The 18,252-nt window shown below is 43.1% G+C and overlaps 1 protein-coding gene across 1 annotated transcript in view; it reads left to right on the forward strand.

Annotated features, from left to right (window-relative positions):
* LOC124612643 (protein slit) overlaps window positions 1-18,252 on the forward strand; it is an 814,493-nt gene that overhangs the window by 268,291 nt on the left and 527,950 nt on the right. The window contains exon 3 of the mRNA XM_047140944.1: window positions 15,858-15,929. Coding sequence (XP_046996900.1) covers window positions 15,858-15,929 — 72 coding nt within the window. The remainder of the gene's footprint in view (window positions 1-15,857; window positions 15,930-18,252) is intronic.

Consider the following 18,252-nt stretch of genomic DNA (forward strand, 5'->3'; position numbering starts at 1 on the left):
GAATTCGTGATTTACTGTCAGAGAAGTCATAGTTCGTAGTAACTGACGGATAGCCATCGAGTAAAACAGAAGTGATTTCTGGCATTCTGCAAGGTAGTGTTGTAGGCCCTCTGCTGTTCGTTGTGTAAATAAACGATTTAGGAGACAATCTGAGCAGCCGTGTTAGGTTGTTTACAGATGATGCTATTGTTTATCGTGTAGTAAAGTCATCTGAAGATCAAAAGAAATTGCAAAATGATTTAGAAAAAATTCTGTGTGGTGCGATAATTGGCAGTCGAACCTAAATAATGAAAATTTTGAGGTTATCCACATGAGTTCTAAAAGAAATCCGTTAAACTTCGGTTACACAATAAATCAGTCAAATCTAAAGACCGTAAATTCAAATAAATACCTGGGAATTACAATAACGAACACCTTAAATTGGAAACAACACACAGAGAAAGTTGTGGGGAAGGCGAATGAAAGATTGCGTTTTATTGGCACAACACTTAGATGCAACAGGTCTACTAAAGAGACTGTCTACATTACGCTTGTCCGTCCTCTTTGGAATACTGGTGCGAGGTGTAGGAGCCTTACCAGATAGGATTAAAGGAGTACATCCAGAAAGTTCAAAGAAGAGCAGCACTTTTTGTATTATCGAGAAATAGGGAGAGAATCTCATGGACATGGTACACGATTTAGGGAGGACATCACTGAAATAAAGGTGATTCTCTTTGCGGCGGGATCTTCTCACGAAATTTCAATCACAAGGTTTCTTCCCCGAATGCGAAAATTTTTTGACGACGCCGACGTACATAGGGAGAAACGATCATCACAATAAAAAAAGAGGGGGGCGCCGCGCGATGTTCGAAATTGGAATAATAGGGATCTTTTGTGAAGGAGGTAGGATGAGCCCTCTGCCAGGCGTTTAAGTGTGATTTTCAGAGTATCCATACAGCTGAATATTTAGATGTAGATGTAAGTGCGCACTGTAAGGATTATGGTCCAAATTTTCGCGGGGGTCGATTGCAGGTGTGCCGGCAGCAGTGACCTAGCGGTTCTAGGCGCTTCAGTCTGGAACCGCGCGACTCCTACTTCGCAGGTTCGAATCCTGCCTCGGGCATCGATGTGTGTGATGTCCGTAGGTTAGTTCGGTTTAAGTAGTTCTAAGTTCTAAGGGACTGATGACCTCCGATGTTAATTTCCAGAGCCATTGGAACCATTTGATTGCAGGTGTTCTTTTTCCTCTTTAAGATGTGAGGGCGAGTTGGTGCCGGCTCCTTATTATACTGTAATTTCTCTTGTACATCCACATATTCTATATTCACTAAACCGCTGTGCAGCACACGGCGTAGGGTGGTTTCTTTTGAACACAGGATGGATATCTGCTTCAACGCCTCTTTCTGCGCTGTAATAAGTTTTCAAAGATTCCTATAAGAGCGATACGTAAGAGGTTGTAGTATATGCGTAGATTCCTCACTTAATGCTGGATCTAACTTGCATCTATCTTCAAGAATCTGTCAGTTCAGTTTCTTCAGTATATCTGTCACGCTCTACCATGAGCTCCGTGACCATTCGTCCTGCCATTCCTCGCATACGATCGTATTCCCCGTTAGTCGTATTTTGTTCGGGGCCCACAAAGTTCAGCGTTATTCTAGAGTGGATCACGTGAGTTTACTACAAACGAATCGAAATCTTCCATCTGGTTTACCTACGACTCACCTATGTGATCATTACGTTTCATATTCCTGAAAATTTTTACAACTACAGGAGGTCGACTAAAATTTGGAATCACGGAAAACACAACAAATAACCTTCTCCAGTACGATATAGGAAAACCTTTGGCATTCAAAACAGCTAACAGTCTTCTCGGAATGGATAAATACGAGTCCTGTATCGTTTTCAAGGGAACCTTAACCATTCTTCCAGCAAAATAGTGGTAGCGGTGACGGAGGTGGATAGCTATCACGGGCTCTTCTCTCCAAACTAGACCATGAAGCCTCAATAACAATGAGATCTGGTAGCTGAGGTGTCCAGGATAGGTGCGACAATTCGTTCTTGGGCTCACAAAAATCGGTTCTGGACAATGCGAGCTGTGTGAACAGGGACCCTGCCGTCATGGGACACAGCATCACGGCTGCAAAACTAACATTGTACCACGAGATGGACATAACGAACCAAAATAATCGCATAATCCTTGACAGTAATGCGACTTTGCAGAATAACCATGGTGCACACAGAATACTACGATATGGCTACCCACATCATCATCTTGTGTTGGTGCTGATAGGTTTCGAGCCGCGCGGGGTAGCCGCGTGGTCTACGGCGCCTTGTCAAGGTTCGCACGGCTGATGGTTCAAATGGCTCTAAGCACTACGGGACTTAACATCTGAGGTCATCAGTCCCCTAGACTTAGAAGTACCTAAACCTAACTTACCTAAGGACATCACACACGTCCATGCCAGAGGCAGGATTCGAACCTGCGACCGTAGCAGCAGTTCAGTTCCGTACTGAAGCGCGGAGGTTCGAGTCCTCCCTCGGGCATGGGTGTGTGTGCTATCTTTAGCGTAAGTTAGTTTAAGTTATATTAAGTAGTGTGTAAGCTTAGAGACCGATGACCTCAGCAGTTTGGTCCCATAGAACTTACCACAAATTTCCAAAATAGGTTTCGCGAGCGTGACATTCATTTCTGCAATGACTTTTGCAATTTTTCGTCAGAATCCTCTTCATTGGCAGGTAGTCACGATCACTCAACACACACTTTTGTTCGCGTTGTGACTTGGTGGATGATGCAAGTGGTATAGATTTCAGAAAAAAGAAACATTTCGGCACTTTGGCTACGGAGATACCCACCATAAGAGCACCAACAATTTTCCCACCTTCGAATTCACTCAGCTCCAACGTAATGCACTCACATCTACACAGAACGCAGTTCTGACCGCAGCTGAAACTTGCAACGTATTGAGGAAATTGCACAGATACCGCTCGTGGTCAAATACAATAGTGCAACCTGCAGGCTTCGTCAGCATATACATTTCTGGTTAACCATGTACTTCTCGCAGTGTTTCCATATTTTTGGCCACCCCTCCCCCCACCCTCCTGTAGGTATTGATTCATTGATATTGTAGCTTTCTTCGTTTTATGCACTATTTTCCGTTCTAAACGCTGAAAGCAAGTTGCTAGGCTCACACCATTTTGAACTCTTACCAAGATCTGACTGAATGTTTGTGCAGCTTTCCTGGATAGTACTGAAGACTGCGAGAAGTCCTCAAGGACATTAATATACAATAGGAACATCAAGGATCTCAACAAACTTCCTTGGGAACACATTACGTTGCATCCCTGGAGCTACGTATAATGAAAACATTGCATAAATAGTCACGTTACAGAAACTTGTTTCCACACATCTTTCCCAGCAAAGTACAGGTCCCTTTCGGTGTAACAGCGATCATGCTCTAGCATCCTCCGCCATCTGTTCCCGCGCCGAATCACAGCGTAATGCTGAGTCAGCCTCTCGCGCGCTCAGCGCTGGAATACGTAAATATTGGAGGAGACAGACTGTGTTTATTGACATTCCCGGCCCACTGTAGCTCGTAAATAGCGGACTCTTTCGCCTAAGCCGGACGCCTGCTCTCCATCCACGAAAACAAAGTGGCCACGCAGTTCTTGTTATAAAACCCGGGAATAGCGGCACCTCCTGTATTCATAAATCGCTTCTCAAGCGGCTCTGGGAAACAAACACAGCTTCCAAATGCACCTTGGACCCCGCCCCGCTGAGACCGCCTTAGCGAGGCACCGTTCTCTTATAGTCTCTTCCTGTACGACGTATTCTCCCTGCCTTGCACAGTAAAAGATATTTATAGATTCTTCCGTCACTTTTTGCTAGAACAACTTTTTATTTAATGTTCTTGTACTAATAATATTTTTTTTTAATTTCAAACCGGTTTTCGGCTTATTGGGCCATTGTCAGGAAACAACCGACTGGCGTTCACAAGAGACACTAGTACGTTGGAAACCAAACAGCAGAATCTTTGGTCCTTTCATTAGGCGAGAAATGTAGATTCGAACGCCCATGACTCGTGTCTTGCACCAAATACGTTAAACTACAATTTGTGAGATGGATAGTATCAAATCAGCACATGACGAAAACACACAGTTTTAAAATATAGTCTATAAGTTGTGAGAATCTAATAATTAAAGTTCTAATTAAAAATAAATTACGACGTAATGACATTTATATTGTGGTGTAATTCTTTGAAGATGAATGTGGTCATTGGGCAGCATGCCGGGGAGTGTGTGTATCTGCTTGACTGGATCATGTAGAACTTAAGAAGGTGAATGTTCCCAGCTGTAACTGATTATTTAGAACTGCGTGGGAGTTTTGTGCTAAATGCTTATTTATATGAAGGGTCTCCAGTAGGCTAATTCTCTACCAGTTCTGTGTTGTCTTCGTATCTATGATCTTCCGTTAGAACATGTTCAGCAAAAGTGGAGTCTGATTTCTGTAATTTGCATCTACGTTCCGTTTCAGTCAGTCTAGTTGCTATGACACTATCTGACTGACGTATAGGCAGTTTGTTACAGTCAATGCAAGTGATTTTATAAACACCTCTAATAGTGAATAAATCAGTTTATTTTATTTTATTTTTTTCACTGACGTTGAATAAGATATGATCTATGGTGCCCCCTATATGAAGTTTTATAAAAGTCGGTAGATTTTGAGAGTTTTGGCTAATTAGTTGAATGAAATTCCTAAATAAAAAATAGTACACTTCTTGGTTTTAGTTACGGCTACTACTGCAGAGAGAGCGTAAATGTAATTCGTTTTTCAACCTATACTGACAGTTATTTGTAATGTTGTTAAACACTAATAAAATCTTGTAATAGTTTTTTCAATGCGAGTAGACACGTAGTGGAGAAGGAAAAGAAATTGTAATATTGCCAGTATTAGCAGAAACAAGAAATTTTGCCTGTATTGACCACTTCCATGCCAGGTGTCTTGAATGTAACTGTGTGTGTGTGAGAGAGATATTATCATAAAGTCTCAAACAAGAGGATCCGTTGTAAATGCGGTAAAAAAGGGAGAAGTGCAGCTACTCTTTCTTCAGTTGAAACTTTTATAAACAATGATTATTTTTACTTCAAATGAAATCAAGTTCATTGACTTCAATAGACTGAATGAAAATTGAATTCAAGCCAAAATGTTCATTGTTGGCTTAACGGAGCGCTTGGTCACGAGTGACCGCGTATATAGTTAACGTGGATACAAAATGAATTACTTTGTAAAAGAAGTTAATCAGACTTCGAATTAAGAAGCAGATACGATTTTGTAGTACTTAAGTAGCTAACGATAGAGTCCTTAAGGCGCTCGATCGATACATCAGCAAACAAGTCGCTTCCAGCTTAATTTAAAGGTTGGTCATTTTACAAAATGAAACAAGTTTTTAATGTAATACTCCGCCTATTATTAGAAAGCGAGTACTCTTACATCCGTATCGTCGCAATGCCTGGAAAGGAAGAAGAAAATAATCTAATGTCGTGTACTTCGTAGATGGAGTAATTACAGCTTTATAGACTGCTTTTTCATAACTACAACCAAAAGAAATAATTCGTTACCGTTCAGTAGTCGCCGTAATCCCACAAACATTTTAACTGAGCTAATATTAAGAATTTCTCCGTGACTGTACACAAGCAGGACTATAACTCCTAAAAACAATTCTGTCAAGTGCAATTATTCACCTTTGCGGTTTCGTCAAAACATAAGTTTGTGTGTGTGTGTGTGTGTGTGTGTGTGTGTGTGTGTGTGTGTGTGTGTGTTGACTGGTGAATGGAAGAGACAGACCAGCATTGGAGGCGTGGACGCCGACTCTTGTAGACGTGATCGTGCATGACGGAGCACATACCTCGAGGTATGACATTGCTCTCAATGTTAGCCCGTTACGTTGTAAGTCGGTTGAAACGGAGAGTGAGTGGTGATACGTATCTAACGGTCTAGTTTTTTGGTCCGGAGTTTCATACCTCTATTTCGCAATTTCCTAGCACTGAGCGCAATTTTACAACCTTGTTAGTCTCACCTGCAGCTGTACGTTCGTCGTTCTGTTTCATACACCAGATGGCGCTGTTACGGTGCTAATACGGCCTTCTCTAACGACTGCTACCACCTTTAAACTTTCTCTGCCCGCAAGCCTGGTTCTACGGTGCGCCGCTGCAGGGCCGTACAAGGAACACCTCGACTTGGTAGACTACAAGCCATGCAGAAATAGTACAGCAAACTTTTCGGGGAATTACGTGATATCTTCCTTTCACCTGCTGAACATTTTGTCGAAATTTCATATGATTTTACATATCACAGAAGACAAGAGTTCCGTCTGTAATTGAGTGTGAAATGTTTCTTCTGCATCTTCTTCACATTACGTATTGGGCAGATGATTACGCATTACGTTTCGTGTCTGTTCCTGTTCTGCCAGAGTACCGGTTTCATTTTTTGAAAAAAACAGTCTCTAAGGATTCATGCTCTGTCGGTGTTCGTACCAGATTACGCTATTTTCGTCTAATTTCCTACATTTCTGTCTCAACATCCTGATACTGTGTGCCCTTACGTCTTTTAATTCTTCTCCAAAAGTACCTGTCTCCTTGCCTCCTTTTCGAAACCAATGACTCACTTCGAAACTGCAGTTGCGGAATATCGGCCTCCTTGTAAAACGGTGAACGGTACCTTTTGGTGTTTTTTTTTTATACTTTTGTAAATTACTTCACATATCAAGTTAAATCTGTTCGCTTTATTTCGCATGACACAGTCGTAATTCTACAAAATACTTTATGGAACTGAATTGTCTTTAGCTAGCACTACTTCGAACTTTATGTTGTGGAACAAAGCGAGTTGGTAAGGCACTGGATTCGTATTCGGGGAAACGGCGTTTCAATTTCTTGTCTGACCTCACAGGTTCAGGTTTCCCATAATTTCCCTAAATCGCCTAAGACGTGCTTTTACGTATGGTTTACAGACCAGTTTTGACTGCAATTTCATGGAAGTTTTCTTGGGAGTTAATGGCTTCTTTTCCATTGTTGGAGATAATTACTATGTTATCAACCAAGGCCAAATATTGCAAATAATTTTTATTTACATGTAGCTTCCCAATACGTATTCCTCCAACTTACTTCTCCCAGATGCAGATTATTTTTTCCAATACTATATTGAATAATAGTGGAACAATCTGTCCTCTTGTCGGACAAAGGTTTAGACACTTCACCTGAGAATTAATCTTGTGGTATGATGTAATTGAATGTTTGTTCGATGAGGTTTGTTATTTTTCGTCTAGTATGAATCCTTCTAACATGCTGAAGAAGACATGTGCGTGTTAATCTCATTCATCGTAATCGATGTTTTTAAAGCTTACAGCCGTGTTTTTAACCGATTTAAATAATTAAACACTGCACCAGTTATGTTCTTTTATCACTCGTCACACGTTTCAGGAATTTAATTCCATTTACATTAGTACTGAATGTGATGTTTTCCATTTACAGCAGTACTGAATGTGATGTTTGCCTGTGTTGTTCTGCTTCCCTTGTCATGTGCTTTTGTTTTTATGGTTGTACTTGAATCGTAAACTCGGAAGTCGTAGATCTTTTTAGACGCTAATGTTACGAAACATTGTTCACCTAAAGTACTTACAGGTATTGTGCCTCCTTCATTACGCAGAAATTCACACTCGAGCAAACCATCACTCACACTGTTTGTTTAAATAAAATCGGAACATGATACAGAGATATATGAATTTTAAAATAAAAGAGATTTCGCAAAAATTTACATCGTCTTGCCTACTTCATAAAGTGTTGTGGCAAAACACCGATGGTTATCGGCCATCTATGCATGGACGTCTTCCATTAAATCTATATAACTGTAATTAATTTCCCATATATATCTGATGATAGAATGTGTGCTCCGTAGTCGAGCATGAACACTACCTTATGAAAGATATGCGCACGCCTGCTATTGAACATTAATGTGGAGTGTGTTCACCCTCCGTATTTATGACATCTTGAACTCTGCTGGAGCCACTTGCAATGAGCCATCTGAATGCCTTGGAGGGATGGCAGCCCATTCTTCCCTAAGAGTCGAAACCAGAAAAGTTAGTTAAAGACGCCATCTGAATGCCTTGGAGGGATGGCAGCCCATTCTTCCCTAAGAGTCGAAACCAGAAAAGTTAGTTAAAGACGCTAGCGTCTGGAGCGAAGGCTACGTTCTACCTCATCCGTAAGTGTTCCACTGGGTTCAGGTCGGGACTCTGTGAAGTCCAGTCCATTTCAGGAATGTTACTGAGCACAAACCATTGCCTTACAGATGCTGCTTTATCTCGCCGTGCAATGCTGCACTGATATAAACGATCATCGTCTTGTGACTTCCTCTACTGTACGCAATACACAGTGCTGTAAAATTTGTTTATATCCTCCAGCATTTAGCATTTTCTTGAGCGCAATAAGCATGCCACATACTAGCCACGAAAATCACCCTCTGTGCTTCTCTGTTGGTACTACCAATGATGGAAGATAAAGTTGTCAATGCATTCGCCAAACCCAAACCCTTCCACCGGATTGAAACAGGATGTAGCGTGATTATTCGTTCTAAATCATTCGTTTCCAGTCATCCACTCTCCAGCGTCGTCGAACTTTACACCACCTTAAGCTTCGTTTAGCTTTGACTGCAGAAATGTTGTTGATGATGATGATGTTGGTGTGTGGGGCGCTCAACATCGTGGTCATCAGCGCCCCTACAAGCTCCCAATCTTTCCATTTCCAGTCTCGCCACTTCCCGAATGACGATGAGGACAACACAAACACCCAGTTCCCGGGCGGAGAAAGTCCCTGGCTCGGTCGGGAATCGAACCCGGGACTCCGTGATCCAGAGGCAGCAACGCTAGCCACTAGACCACGAGCTGCGGACGACTGCAGAAATGTGAGACGTATGAGGAGCATCTCGACCCATTTACCCCATTCTTTGAACTCCCATAATGAATACTCTTTTGTTGTAAAAAGAAATAGAAAAATGAGTCATCCTGACAGTGACGACAGCTACTAACAACAAAATTTACACTCTTGGCAGTTTGATTAACAAGAATGTTACGTAAATACTAATGCTAATCATAAAAAAAGGACTGAATGAAAGAATACTATATGATACGAAACAGAAACTTTAACGAAATAATTCAAAAAATTATTAATTACAAAGGTTAAAGCTCAGACCATTAATTGAGATGTTAACTTCTCTCTTGTACTCTTGCAGTAGAAGTACGCATGTTAAGCGCTACTAGGTTGTTTTAAAACCCATCTGAAGTTTAAAAGTTTTACGGTTGAAAGTATTAGTCAGAAATCGGACTGATTTCTTTACCGTTTAGACAGATAACGGGATAGTTCCTATATGCGACAGAAAAATAGCTCGTGTGCTTGCTGATTTGTGATGGAACTTAGCCTTCGTGATACTTAATAGTCACGAACATCAAAGGACACAGAAAGAGACTGATCGCCGGCATAAATTCGATTATTAGACTTGAGTAGGCAACAGATAAACGCAATCACGAAGAACTTACAATTGCGCCGTCTTGTCAGAAGCTATAGTCAAAGTCAGAATTGCTGATGCTAACAGACGCAATTCCCCCAATGAAAAATCGGTGCGTGTGCTCAGTATAGGGACAAATAATTACGAAGAACAATATACTTTAATTCAACTTTAATTATTCGTGTCGCATACATCATTTAATGGACATTTAAAGTGTATTTGCGGAATTAACTGATTCTTCGGATAGCATAGAAGTGAAAAGTAATTTAGTGACAATTTAACTGTAAACAGCAATAAGTTTACACCGAAATACGACGCATAGTGAACATTGCTCAAGAGTATGTTATCTCTGGAATTACATCGCGTAGTTGTTGAATACGCGACGTAGCGACGCCTTGACGACGGATTGATAATTAACAACTCAATACCCTCGCAAAAATCATGATGTGACATCGGCTTGAGTGATGGATTGATGATTCAAGACATTATGTTTTCAACGTCTGAATACCGGGCATAAGAACTACAGTCAGGAAGTTCGCGTAACTGAAAAGTCTGTAATTGCCAACAATGATTGACTATCGAAGTCGCGGGGTGCAAACGATACATATCTAGCGTGCGATCCTAAATCGATCACGCGTCTTTGGTGGTGGGCGTTATGAGTATGTTTACGGTGGTCACTGCAGCAATGACAAAAGAAGACCGTTACAAAAATACTTGCAATTACAAGGGAGATGACTTAACTTACTCGTCGTTGGTGTTGTCATGTGAAAGGCCATGTGATGTGTACGCTACGGGAACAATTCCCTTTTTTCTATTAACTCCCGAAAGTATGTGTCTAAGAGCAACTAAGGGAACGACGGAAAACAGATAAAAATGACGATCGCAAATAATTGATTTAGGATCGCACGTTCGATATGTATCGTTTGCACACCGCGACTTCGATAGGCAATCATTCTTGGAAATTACCTAAAAGTCTGTCGCGAACACCCAAAGGACTTTTGGTTATCATTTCAGATCAAGGGAGTCATCGCGTTATCGAGTGGTGCAGTCGCTATATTTATAAGTGGAGAAGATCGATAGACATCGAACACCATTGCTTTAATTACAAGCAAGAATGGCGCGCACAGTCCGGGGTGCTGCTCCATCGAGACGTTGATATCAGTTTTGAGAGACAGTAACTGTAAAATAACCAAACCGCGCGAGGAGTTTGTTTTTATAATAGTTACAGGTTGGCGTTGTCGTGATGGACGGACGCCGTTCCACGTCATCTCGACTGGGACAACCATCACCATCGAGCCGAGACAAAACGGGACGTCACACTATGCACTGTTGTTGGACTGCTGGCAGTACTTCGGAACTCCCGACTGATTCCTCCCGCTGATTTCATGCGATTTTTACAACTACCCTCCGGAATGCCTTACGATCCTTGTCTGTCAGTACAAGAGGTCTGCCTGTTCTTAGCTTAGCTGCGATTGTTCCTTTGCTTTACCGCTTCACGGTCACTTCACCAACGGTGGAGGGGGAAGGGGCAGAAGGTTAGAAGGATTGAATGTCCCTCATCGATGTGTTATTCAGGTGACCTTCAGCGACTTGTCCCCGTTCGAAGTACTGAGCCGCCCTGGCCGTCTCACTCTGCCGTTACTGCTTCTCTGCTAACAATACAGGGCCTCCGGCGTCGTTTTATACTGGTCGGGCCCGCCTCTCGTGACGTCTAGTGGTCAGTTCATTGCATGTTGCTGCCCTCCCCAAAGGGACGGTGTAATCTCATAAGCATATACAGTCAGTATTGTAATAGGCTGAAAGGACATTACCAAGCCACAAGAAAGAATCAACTATATGGATGATTGGTACGCCAAACACTAAATAAATGAGGCAAAACAGAAATAGTGCCCAGAAATGGCGGGAGAGCACCTGCATCGGCTGAAAATCTGAAAATCGCACCAGATTTTAAATGCCTAGGCGTCACAATACAAACAAGTGCAAAATGTTTCACGAAACTGGTAACAGAGAAAGCACTGGAACCAATAATGGCTGTCCATGACACAGAACACATAAAATCCCTCAACTCGGGGACAGCACTGGCAAGCAGTGGCACTTTTCGGAGCCAAACTTTCACCAACACTGAAGTCAGCGTAGAAATGATCGGACCACATCTCACACGATAACGACAATGGAAAGAGTAAAAGCGACCTGTATAAAGAAAGCGATCGGCGTATCCGAAACAGCACGGTACAGACTCATGTGCCTGCTGGCGAGAGAATCCTTTTTCATTGAAGACCTACGAATAATCTTGATGCTGCCCAACACCAGCGTTTCGGAAAGTCGACTAAAAACAATATGAATATGACAGGATGTCACGCAGGAGGCAGGTGACCATTAATATGATAGTCAGTAGTTCTGCATTCATACTAACGGGGACGCTATTGTTAAAGTCAAACATCAAGCACGGAGTGACTATTTTGCTCAAATGACGCGTTTCGGAATTTATCCATCATCAGTTTTCTAGGAGCGATTGCTGCTCGTAGATATGGCTTTCCAAGCTGTGTGTGGAAACATTCGCAGTGTACAACTTAAAATGCCTCATTTATGTCCAGCAAATAGCTCCTGGATATCTGATGGTGGATATATTCCGAAACGCGTCATATGAACAATAAAGTCATTCATTTGCCGGTGTTTGATTTTTACCATTACGACCAGTCAGCCTGAATGAAAAAACATTGATAATCTTCTAAAAACATTGAAGGAAAAATGGAGAAAGTCTACTTACAGAATTTTACAGCACAAGTGCCGTGATTGACTGCCAATGGACAAAGAAAAGCATCGAGGTGAGACACCTGATCACCAAAATGGCTGTCCATAATTTCCACCACCATATTTGCATATAACGAACTAAACGTAATAACGTGCGAATGTAAACTGTGTCGTGGAATATGGGAACGTCACCCTACAGTACTTGTACCAGCAGGGCACGGTCAATAAGAGAGACTATGCAAACCACGATGTGTGAAATTTGTAATTTCCTGCATTATTATAACTGACCTTCTGCGGCTACTTGGCTGTAATAAATGTGTTATTATTGCATGTTGTATGAATAATCAACAACAATAAGGCGCAGTTTGAGGTAGTCTGCAATCTCTCACGTAAGAAAATACACTAACGGAAAATAGAGTCTCAAAACGAAGAATGAGATGAGATGTGTGACATAAACGAAAACTGGTAATTGTGTTTCTACATCTGAAAGATGATGTCTATTCAAATTTCGTACCAGTCGCATAAGAGTGCCGCTAATAGGGCCTCTATGAGGATGCAAATCAGGTTTTCTCTAAATGCACGGTGTAACGGCCGTGAGCGTTGGTCACCTTCGAGATTGGACATGCTGAGTTGATGTTACTCCAAAATGCCTTTAAGGCGATCAAAACGCCATTATCAACACTTCACTGAGTTTGAACGACGTCGTGTAATAAGGCTACGAGAAGCTGGATGTTCCTTCTTCGATACTCCAGAAGACTTCCAGGAATGTAGCCACTGTACATGACTGCTGACGGTGGTGGTCATGAGAATGTACGTTCACGAGAAGACTGGGCTCCTGACGACCACATGCCACTACCGAGACTGAACGTGTTTGGCATACGGCTCTGGCGCATCATAGCTGCATCTGCAGCAGCAATCTGAGTAGCATCTGGCACGCAACAAAATGTTACAAATCGGTTACTTCAAGGACAGCTCGGAGACGTGTGCCCTGTAGCGTGCATTCCGCTGACTCCAAACCACCGCCATTTCCTACTTCAGGGGCATCAAGCGACAGCTCATTGGAGGGCCGGGTGGAGGTCTATTGTGTTTTTTTCATGAAAGCTGGTTCTTACTCAGTGCCAGTGATCCCGATGCGTTGGTTAGGAGGAGACCTGTTAGGGCCTGCAACCAACCTGTAAGCCTACTAGACGCAATCGATCTACATTTAGAGTTATGGTCTGTGGCGTGATTATGTATGACAGCAGGAGCACTCTCGTAGTTATCCCACCCTCCCTGGCTGCAAATTTGTGAGCAAGTCTGGTGATTCGACCTGTTGTGCCGCCGTTCATGAACAGCATTCCATGGGGAATATTCCAACAGGATAACGTTCGCCCGTATACCGTTGCTCCAACCCAACATACTCTACATTGTCGACATATGCCCTTGGCCTGTTCGATCATCAGATCTGTCTCCATCACGTGAGACATCATCGGACGGCAACTACAGCGCCATTCACAAAAAGCATTAATCGCTTCTGTATGCTCAACCAACAGCAACAAGTACAGAACTCCTCCCAGCAAACTGACTTCCGCCACCTGTACGACACAATGCATGCATGTTTGCATGCTTGCATATAACATTCTGGCCGTTACACCAGTTATTTATGTAACAGTCTGGATCCGCGCGACCGCTACGGTCGCAGGTTCTAATCCTGCCTCGGGCATCGGTGTGTGTGATGTCCTTAGGTTAGTTAGGTTTAAATAGTTCTACGTTCTAGGGGCCTGATGACCTCAGAAGTTAAGTCCCATAGCGCTCAGAGCCATTTGAACCATTTTTTGTAACACCATTTCACATTTGCAGTGGGTTATCTCGTGCGTATAAAAAATTGTTATTTTGCAATGTTAATCACGTAAATATGTTGACTAGACAAATCTATCACCGAAATTTCATTACTCTACACTAATTACACTACTGTCCACTAAAATTGCTACACCACGAAGCTGACGTGCTACAGACGCGAAATTTAACCGACAGGAAGAAGATGCTGTGATATGCAAATGGTTAGCTTTTCAGAGCATTGTCACAAGGTTGGCGCCGGTGGCGACACCTACAACATGCTGACATGAGGAAAATTTCCAACCGATTTCTCATACACAAACAGCAGTTGACTGGCGTTGCCTGGTGAAACGTTGTTGTGATGCCTCGTGTAAGGAGGAGAAATGCGTACCATCACGTTTCCGTCTTTGATAAAGGTCGGATTGTAGCCTATCGCGATTGCGGTTTATCGTATCGCAACAATGCTGCTCGCGTTGGTCGAGATCCAACGACCTTTAGCAGAATATGGAATCGGTGGGTTCAGGAAGGTAATACGGAACGCCGTGCTGGATCCCAACGGCCTCGTATCACTAGCACTCGAGATGACAGGCATCTTATCCGCTTGGCTGTAACGGATCGTGCAGCCACGTCTCGATCCCTGAGTCAACAGATGGGGGCGTTTGCAAGACAAAAACCATCTGCACGAACAGTTCGACGACGTTTGCAGCAGCATGGACTATCAGCTCGGAGACCATGGCTGCGGTTACCCTTGACGCTGCATCACGGACAGGTGTACTCAACGACCTGGGTGCACGAATGGCAAAACGTCATTTTTTTCGGATGAATCCAGGTTCTGTTTAGAGCATCATGATATCGCATCCGTGTTTGGCGACATCGCGGTGAACGCACATTGGAAGCGTGTATTCGTCATCGCCATACTGCCGTATCACCCTGCGTGATGGTATGGGGTGCCATTGGTTACACGTCTTGGTCACCTCTTGTTCACATTGACTGCGCTTTGAACAGTGGACGTTAAATTTCAGATGTGTTACGACCCGTGGCTCTACCCTTCATTTGATCCCCGCGAAACCCTATATTTCAGCAGGATAATGCACGACCGCATGTTGCAGGCCCTGTACTGGCGTTTCTGGATACAGAAAATGTTCGATTGCTGCCCTGGTCAGCACATTCTCCAGATCTCTCACCAACTGAAAATGTCTGGTCAATGGTGGCCAAGCAACTGGGTCGTCACAGTACGCCAGTCACTACTTTTGATGAACTGTGGTATCGAGTTGAAGCTGCATGGGCAGCTGTACCTGTACATGCCATCCAAGGTCTGTCTGACTCAATGCCCAGGCGTATCAAGGCCGTTATTACGGTCAGAGGCGGTTGTTCTGGGTACTGATTTCTCAGGATCTATGCGCCCAAACTGCGTGAAAATGGAATCACATGTCACTTCTAGTATAATATGTTCGTCCAATGAATATCCGTTTATCATCTGCATTTCTTCTTGGTGTAGCAGTTTTAATGGCCAGTAGTGTATTTGTTTGTATTTGTTGGTGTTGCGATTTTTTCCGTCAGTTTAGTTGCCTTTTCTTTAGTGATCGAAACCTTGGTGAGCTCATGCTGCATCCTGTGACAGCTGTGTAACGAACTTGGTCCGTAGCTGCAGCGCCGCTTATTACGCAGCTGGCCGCGTGGGCGTGCCCCGCTGACAGCTGCCGCTCTCTTCACTCCGCTGTGCCTGTCTGACGCGGCGCGTTTCTGTTTCTTGTTGCAGGCGGCTGAACAACAACCGACTGCGGCACATACCGGACATGCTCTTCGGGAACATGCCCAACCTGCTGCGCCTGTGAGTACCATCCGTCTTGCTCCGCGGGCGACACCTCGCGCCGCGGCCAGAGCGGCTCGTGAATTATGCATGAGGCAGCTCCGCGCCGGAGATATGTCCCTGCGCACTTACTTAACGCGCCGCTCATCTGTTCCGCATAACGCTAATTACAGGCGCGCGGCCTCTGCAAATGGACGCTCACCTGTTATTTTTCTCTCGGCGTGAAATCGAGAAATTAAGAACCGGTGCACCTTCGGGTTTCTTTAATTACTGCAGTAGCGACCGCTTCTGCGGTGTGTGATGAATCCTCTTAAAGATGTCGCAAGGGCACGATCGCGTCGGAAGAAGGTGATATTAATTTTACTGATAAATCTCTGTTTCGCGTTTGCAGCAGGCACATAGCGACACAATATTTACGTAATTGACATCAGTACTTGCCTGCACCAAGCAGATTAACGAAAGGATTTTTTTTCGTATTACAGAAAGCTTCCTACCGGCTACTGAAACGTAGCGCACAGTTACAAGCTTTTTTTCTCATTTCTCTTATTTAAATATGTTCAACATTTCGCGGCCCTGTAGGCAACAGTATAAAAATTAATTTTAATTTTAATAATCAACAGCCTCAGTTGCACCGTTTACCTGGAATTATCAGTCGGAATAACCCAACCAATAGGTTGGCTGTTGATCATTAAAATTAAAATTACTGTCATTTCATCCTCCATGCCTCGTATGGGTAGGGGGGGGGGGGGGGGAGGGTGGGCTGTCGGTGGTACAACGATCCGCTCTACAGCCAAGAGCATTCGTGAAGATATAACAAAGATGATAGAAAAATATGAGGAGTGTTTTCATGTTAAATAGATTAATGATGGGCAGCTGAAAGGACGAAAAATCTATAGGCTACAGTTTATTCTGTGATGTTCTTCTATGAGAAAACACTGGAGCACTGCACTTTCACTTAACATCTGAAGAACTTACAGTGGTGAGAAGTACTGTGGAAGGATAGAATATGGTCCTTAGAAGCTGAAGGCTGTAGGTAAGGAGATGGGGCGTCTCTTAGGTGTGGAAACTAAGGAAACGATAGGTGGGACGTGAAGCGGATAGTGGGAATACAAACTTTGGGAAGGACAGAGGGTGAGGTGGAGTGGTAAAAAAGAAAGGGATAGTGGTGGTTGGAGAGGGAAAAGGAGGGAGGGACCCTGATGTGGAATGTCACAGGTGGGGAAGATTTAAAGCTGATAGGAGGGTTAAATATCGGGGCGGATCTCATTGTCTGGGAGAGGGAATTGGTTGAAGTTGCTTTGACACAGGATGTGGAGTGCATTGTAGGGATGGAGGAATGTGTAAAGGCGCGGCAGCATGCTGGGGTTGGTGAGTAGAGGCGAGATGGGGGTTTATTGGAATCTAGTTTACCGATAATATAGGAGATGCGTAGGTGTTCGATGTGGTGTGCTCTAGCTTGCGGACTAAGAACATGAATGGTACAAAGGACAGCCTTAGTGTGCTTTATAAGCTGTTTCACACGCTCGTTTGCGCAAATTCAGGCCTGTTCCGCAATTACCACCACAGAAAATACGACACATAAACAGTTAAAATACGAGGGGCGTTCACTGTATAAACAAAAATTGACTAAACAAACAAAAATTAGAAGCTTTTTTGTCTTAAAATCATCTGCAACATTTTCGTAAGCACCGAAAAGTCACGCTGGATAAAAGGTGTTTCATTTAGTACTGTGATGATCGTTTCTGTTGATGCGGTCGAGTTTCTCTCTGAGGAGTTCAGTTTCGCTGAGTAACTGTAGTGTGCACAAATTAAATATCAATTAATTACCACTTACTTAATTACATACACTTAATTGGGGCAATTCTAACTGAAAATGTAAGCACCATCTTTAGGAATTAATTACATTTGTATTTTAATTACTTTTTTTTGATAAAAAGTATTGACAAAAGGTTTAAGCCATCAGGACATTCCCATCTTAGAACATAATATTTTATATATTAAAGACTTTATCATGCTATATTACAATTTCGTAATGGTCGTCACTATTCATAGGTGTTAAATTACTGCGGCTAAGAGCAGAGCTACTTCTGACGGAGACAGAGGTTCACACAGTGCTCTTTCACTAAACAGTCAGTGTCAGCAGAGAGCTCTCGCAAAATCCGGTGTCGTCTCGGGGCGGCGTCTATCACCATTGCCTGGAGGCATCTCATCAGCAGTCAAGATCAAAATCTTGAGCTGGGCGGCATTACGAAGCTTAACGCAGAATCACAAACTCTTCGTTTTATCAAACCTTCCACAACCTGCGTTCAAATGTGTGTGAAATTTTGTGGGACTTAACTGCTAA

This window comes from Schistocerca americana, chromosome 4, assembly GCF_021461395.2.
Source record: "Schistocerca americana isolate TAMUIC-IGC-003095 chromosome 4, iqSchAmer2.1, whole genome shotgun sequence".
In the NCBI taxonomy this organism is placed as follows: domain Eukaryota; kingdom Metazoa; phylum Arthropoda; class Insecta; order Orthoptera; family Acrididae; genus Schistocerca; species Schistocerca americana.